The sequence below is a fragment of the Geospiza fortis genome, unplaced genomic scaffold (assembly GCF_000277835.1).
Source record: "Geospiza fortis unplaced genomic scaffold, GeoFor_1.0 scaffold151, whole genome shotgun sequence".
NCBI lineage: Eukaryota > Metazoa > Chordata > Aves > Passeriformes > Thraupidae > Geospiza > Geospiza fortis.
This window is the reverse complement of record NW_005054747.1, coordinates 17,362-23,633: the sequence shown is the minus strand read 5'-3', so window position 1 is coordinate 23,633 and position 6,272 is coordinate 17,362. Positions and strand designations below refer to the sequence as shown.

General features: G+C 48.5%; 1 protein-coding gene across 1 annotated transcript in view; it reads left to right on the top strand.

The window, feature by feature from the left end:
* The window catches only part of RGSL1 (regulator of G protein signaling like 1), a 16,080-nt gene extending 10,238 nt beyond the window's left edge, over positions 1 to 5,842 (top strand). Inside the window, exons 14-18 of the mRNA XM_031065377.1 lie at positions 1,089 to 1,218; positions 1,917 to 2,118; positions 3,216 to 3,354; positions 4,589 to 4,713; positions 5,362 to 5,842. Coding sequence (XP_030921237.1) covers positions 1,089 to 1,218; positions 1,917 to 2,118; positions 3,216 to 3,354; positions 4,589 to 4,713; positions 5,362 to 5,842 — 1,077 coding nt within the window. The remainder of the gene's footprint in view (positions 1 to 1,088; positions 1,219 to 1,916; positions 2,119 to 3,215; positions 3,355 to 4,588; positions 4,714 to 5,361) is intronic.
* Positions 5,843 to 6,272: the final 430 nt, after the last annotated feature.

Genomic DNA, 6,272 nt, shown 5'->3' with positions numbered 1-6,272 from the left:
ATGAGCTCTTGGAGATCTATTTCACACCCAAGATAGCTCAGCTACCTTAGAAAGCTTAAAATCAGCAGGATGGCTTCTGTGGTAGTGTTGGAAACAAAAAGTTTGTAATAAAAGGCAAAATTACAAAACTTTTTACAGAGAAAAATCGAGCCAGGTGCCAGAGATTCTTGCTCCTGGTAAAACACCCCACAAAAGCCATTAGTTTCTTTGTTCTCTTCTTTTTCTAGTAAATTGCTCGGGCAGGACTTTTTGGCTTCTGTCCAATTAGCTATCCTTAAATTTGAGGTGAAGTCCCCCAGGTCCTTTTTTGATGCCTGTTTTGCTAATTGAGGAAAGAAACTTCTGGGCTTTTTTTTCCTTTTTAAGGAGACAAAGCATAGTTTTGTCACTCCATCAACAGGGGGCACATTCCTACAGCTCCCTCCTGCTGTAGGAGGACTGGCTGAGGGATTCACACCATCCCCAGTGGCCAGCAGGGAAACTGGGAAATGCTGGAAAGCAGAGATGGTGGCTGGGACACAAATCCCACTGCCAAGGCTGCTCCAGCTCACTGGGGTGGGTCCAAACAGGAGGGCTCAGCCCCAGTGCTGCAGCTCCCTGGCTTGTGGTATTTACAGGGGCCCCCGTGGCAGTAAGGAAAGATGAATCTGACTCCATGTTCTTAGAAGGCTTATTTATTATTCTATTCTATTCTAATATATTATATTATAATATGATATCATATCATATATATAATATAATATACTAAAACTACACTAAAGAATAGAGAAAGGATACTTACAGAAGGCTTAACAAGATACTAATCAAAAACTCTTGGCTCTCTCCAGAGCCTCCACACAGCTGGCTGTGATTGGTCATTAAGTTAAAACAATTCACATGAAACCAATCAAACAATGACCGGTTGGTAAACAATGTCCAAACCACATTCCAAAGCAGCAAAACACAGGAGAAGCAAATCAGATAATTATTGTTTTCATTTTTCTCTGAGGCTTCTCAGCTTCCCAGGAGAAGAAATTCTGGGCAAAGGGATTTTTCCAGAAAATATGACAGTGACACTGTCTGATGCCACCTGTGCTGTGTCCCCACAGGCATGGGCCTGGGATGCCATCCGGGAGCTTGTCAGGAGCTTCTGCAAGTTCAAGAGGGATATGAAGAATCAAACATGCCGTGCAGAATTTCAGGAGTTTCTCTGTCAGGAGCGAAGAAACAAGAGGGAGAGTATGTCCAGTGTGTCCTGCCACCCCTGCTCCTCCCTCCCCTGGGTTTAGGTAGAGGAGAAAATGGAGAAAACCTGTCCCTTACCTCCCACCACCATCACTTAGTGCCCTGTTATGCTGTTGCATCTCTCTCAAGCAATGTTGTATATGCAAGTTTGCATCCCTGCCTAAAAAAAAACCAACAAAAACTCAAAACAGGAAACACTAAATGGAGCTAAGGTGAGACAGGCCAGGAAAACAAACAAAAGGAAATTGTTTTCTGGGTGATAGGGAGCTGACCTGAACAGAAAGTTTACACACAGGTTTGAGAGGAGGCAGGAAAAGCAGTTAGAAAAGTAATCTGCTAAACACACAGAAACCCTATTTAGATCAAGAGAATTTTGTATATGGGGGAAACAGATTTTTTCCCTTTCATCCTCACTCATTATCTGCTTGTGGGCTCTGCCAGGGCCAGGGCCAACAGCTAGACAGACCAGCAGGCTTTAGCAACAGGCCATTCCCTATGGAAACTGAACATAAACACTCTGTGGGTGCAAAGAGGAGGAGGCAAGGAGGAGATCACCAGGCTAGAGGGAAAGTGTAGCTCACAGGGGTAGAAAGGCCCCAGCAAATTGCATGCAGCTAAGGGAAGCCCAGGTGAGGTGAGGGAGCAAACCCAGGGCTGGGCAGCAGCACACAACATCTCTTCCCCTGCCTCAGACTTGCCTGTCAAGGAGAAGAAGAGCAAAAGTCCTGCCAAGAGTCCTGCCAAGAGCCCCCGCAAGCTCAAGGACAAGGGCAAGGGCAAGGGCAAGGGCCAGCAGCAGAAGGTGACGCTGATCAAACGCCGCATTTTGGACAAACAGATCATCATCGTCAACTTCCTCGTGGATGACCTCCGCTTTTACCTGGAGATGGACAGGTAAGTTCTGCCTCCACCACCTTCTAGGTGCTTGGGCACCTGGTGGTACAGAATCCCAGAATGGTTTGGGTTGGAAGGGAGCTTAAGGGTCATCTGGTTCCAGCTCCCTGCCTTGGGCAGGGATGTGTCCCACTGGACAAGGTTGCTCAGAGCTCCACCCAACTTGGCCTTGGCACCAGCCTGCCTTGGTTCTGACCGGAACCCATGTCTGATGGAGACCTCCAAAGCCCAAACTCATCTCTGATGGGGACCTCCAAAGCCCCCATTTCAGCCTGCAGTCATCCCCTGGCTCAGGGTTCCTGTTTGAACTCCTTTTGGTTTGGTAGTCCCAAGTGATTCAGTATTTGGCGACACCATTCTGGATGTCCCAGCTGTTGTGGCATTTCTCCCTTGGCTCTGTCCACATTCCCAACAAACCTCTAAGCCCTATCCATGGCCAATGGGCACCAGCCCTGCAGCCAACACCCCCACAACAGGAAAATCCCCAGCTTTTAGTCTTCCTCTTTTCCCAAAAAGAGGGAACATCACCTGCCCCAGGTGAATCCTGTGACCATGACAGTGGCAGAAGAAGGAGGTGGCTTTCCATACCTCCTGTGTCACTTCTCCACAGGATTGCTTTGAGGATTAAGAGTTGAGGATTGCTTTTCCTGGCCAAGCAAATACCAAATTGTTGGATTAAACCCTTTTCTGACACAGAGATGGGGCAACTGAGAGGCATTTTAAAAACTTTTATTCCATTTTCAGTCTCAAGTGAAGTGAAGACATTACAGATGTTATAATTCACACCATCACAATCAGAAGCTGATTATTTCTTAATTACAATACACTATAAGCATTTCTTGGCCTATCAGCTTTAGCCACACCATGCTGTAAATGCCTTAAAGCCAATCATCTAAAATTACCCCTTGTGGGTCCCACTACAATGCATCTTTCATAGTTCTATTTCTCTAAAGTACTTTTTATTTTTTGCAAGGCCAAAGGAATTTAAGAATTTTCTACAAATCCACTTCCCACAGCAAATTAAGCAAGAACAGAGCTGTCTAGCCTAGCAGTTAAGCAGCTCTTGTCTCAGAGCAAGACCCCACGTGCCTTTGCAGGTTTTCCAAGCTGGCTGATGGCATGGAAGATGCAGAACCCCAGAACATGGAGTCAGAAAACTACGGTTCCTTTCTCAAAAAGAAACTTGAGATCATCAGCAAACTTTTCCTGAACTCTGACATCCCCCCCAAGCTGAGGGTGAGACCCCAGGACCTGCCCAGGAAAGCTGGAGGCTGCTCATTGCTCAAGGCCATGGCGGCACAGCTGGGAACAGTGGTGGGGAAAGAGGAACAGGGTCTGGATCTTCTGGGGGGGGGATTTGGGGCGTGCTCTGGAGCTTGGGGCTTCCACGTGGGCTGGGAGGGGTGGGAAGCAACCCCCCAGCAGGCCCTGATAAATTGAGAATAAGAATGTGGATAAGGATGGGGAAGATGGGGATGGTTCTCCAGCATTACCTGCTGGAGAAATGCCAGGCCTGGAGTGCCAGGATGGTGCTGCACACCACCAATCCAGTCCTTTCACTCCTCAGAGGCCACTGTCACCATCATCCCCTCCCACTGCACCCACCCCAGTAGCTCTGCCATCTCCCCTTTGGAAGGCACAATGCTTCCCACAGAAATCCAGGTGGGATCCTGCCCTTGTGCCTGGGGCAAGCAGCCAGGATGGAATTTGGGTCTGTGCTTAGAGACTGCTGAGCTGGGGTCAGGCAGAGAAACCTGGCCCCATCTGAGACATAAACTTTAAAGAATTTAGGGATTTTATAGGAGCTGAGGTTTTAATTAGAGATAAGCTTTATTGCAGTTAATCAAAGTAAATGGGTAGGCCTTGATGAAGTTAAGAGTGAGTAGTTAACTAATAATTGATTGCTTGTCAACACAATGTATGGTTAGCTGGGTTTATAATGAAGACTATAGAAACTGATCAATAGCTTTTAGGAACATAAGACAATTGTGGCCTCCTCTGTTCTGAAACCAATTGAAGATGGGAATGGGAGTTCTACCAAGGGTTCATTTGTCATATTTGCATTGAAAAGGTAGAAAGGTCAGAACGAGGAAGACTTCTATTGCTTCCTCATTTTGGGACCCTTCCCCATGACAGACACCACCGACTCATTTTGAGGAACAAACTATGCATGCTTAAAAGCTTTTGAACTAATTACCATAGGAAGTGGGGAATGGGATGTACCAAAGTTATGAATATGCATTTGTATTTTGGGTATTCAATACTTGTATAGATGAAAGGACTCTGTAATCACCCGTAAATGGCAGTGTGTGTTTGGGAGCTATCCCACAATAAACATACACTTTCTAACTTTAAACTGTTAGGGAGTCTTTGTCCGTCACAGCTGGATATCGGTACTAGATCAATATCCATATTTTTAATAAATCACATCAGGAGTGCTGCAAAGTGCTTTTCTCTCCTCTGTGCCCAGGTGAACATCTCTGAGAAAGAGAGGGATTTCATCTGGCGTTCATCCTCCAAGGGGCCGCTGACCCGGGCCATCTACCACAACGCCAAGGTCACCCTCTTCCCCATCCTGATGTACTTCTGGAGAAGGTACCTGTCCGTCCCCTCTCTGCCAAGGTGGGGGAGGCTCTGAGCATGCCACCCTTTATCTCCAGCCACTTGTTCCTCTGCCATCAGGGAGGTTCCCAGGGAGGAGTTTTGGGCATGGAGAAGGATCAGGGAGGTTTCCAAGGTGGAGTTTTGGGCATGGAGAAGGATCAGGGAGGTTCCCAAGGTGGAGTTTTGGGCATGGAGAGGGATCAGGGAGGAGTTTTGGGCATGGAGAGGGATCAGGGATGCTCCCAGGGAGGAGTTCTGGGCATAGAAAAGGATCAGGGAGGCTCCCAGAGACGAGTTCTGGGCATGGAGAGGGATCAGGGAGGTTCCCAAGGTGGAATCTTGGGCATGGAGAAAGATCAGGGATGCTTGCAGGGAGGAGTTCTGGGCATGGGGACCATGCCAAGAGTTCTGAGAGGGACCAGGGAGGTTTCCAAGGTGGAGTTTTAGGCATGGAGAGGGATCAGGGAGGGTCCCAAGTGTGGGAATCTATAAAGTTAGAGGGCTTTTAGGAAGGAGGAGGAGTTCTGGGCATGGAAAGGGTGACCAGCAGTGAGCTGAAAGTGCAGACGAGATTCTCCCCGGGAGCTCAGCTGGCATTGTCTCCTTGGAGCTCTGCTGTCCCCACTGTTTCTCACACAGGTTCTGCACCTGGAAGGTGATGAGGACCTTTCAGGCCTACCAGGAGCTCAGCAGCTTTGGGATCTCTGAGGAGGAGGAGAGCTTTGAGCTCCCTGATGAGGGGGACAGGAGCTCTCAGGAGCCCAAGGCAGGCAGGAGCTCCCAGGGCCAGCAACAGGACAGGAGCTCCAAGGTCCAACAGCAGGACAGGAGCTCCCAGGAGCCCAAGGGAGGCAGGAGCTCCAAGGTCCAACAGGAGAAGAGCTCTCAGGAGCCCAAGGGGAGCAGGAGCTCCAAGGTCCAACAGGAGAAGAGCTCTCAGGAGCCCAAGGGAGGCAGGAGCTCCCGTGGCCACAAGGAGGGCAGCGTTCCAGCCTCTTCACCTGCAAAAAGCCCCTCCAAAGCACCCAAGAACCCTGGTCCCAAGAAGCTGGAGGCCGTTGCCTCTACTACACATCATGCTCCAGGTTTGTTCTTCCAGTGCAGAAACACCCAGACCTGACAACTTTTAGGTTGACCCCCTCCTTCACACAGCTTTGAGGGTGTATGTGGTGCAGGCCTGCTGGGGAAATGGAATGGAATTTTTTTTTTTTCCCCCTGTCAAAATCAGTCAAAACTGTCCAGTGGGATTTTAGAAATTTTCTTTGCTGAATAGGGAAGTGAGCACAGAGACTTCCTATGCAAAGAGCTGTTGCACAATTCCTATTTATTTCAATAGCCAAGTTAAAAATAGTCAGGCACACCCCCTGCAACAGAAATAAAAAAAACCCCAATCTTTTGGGCTGCAAGTCAAATGGGAGCAGGAAAAGGAGAACAACTGTGCAGCCAAACACCAGGCATTCCATGGAGGGTGCTTGGAATATCTGGAGTGGAGAATAAGCTCCATCAGGGTCTGAGGTGAGATCTCCAGGGAAAGAGATGCTTTTTCTTCC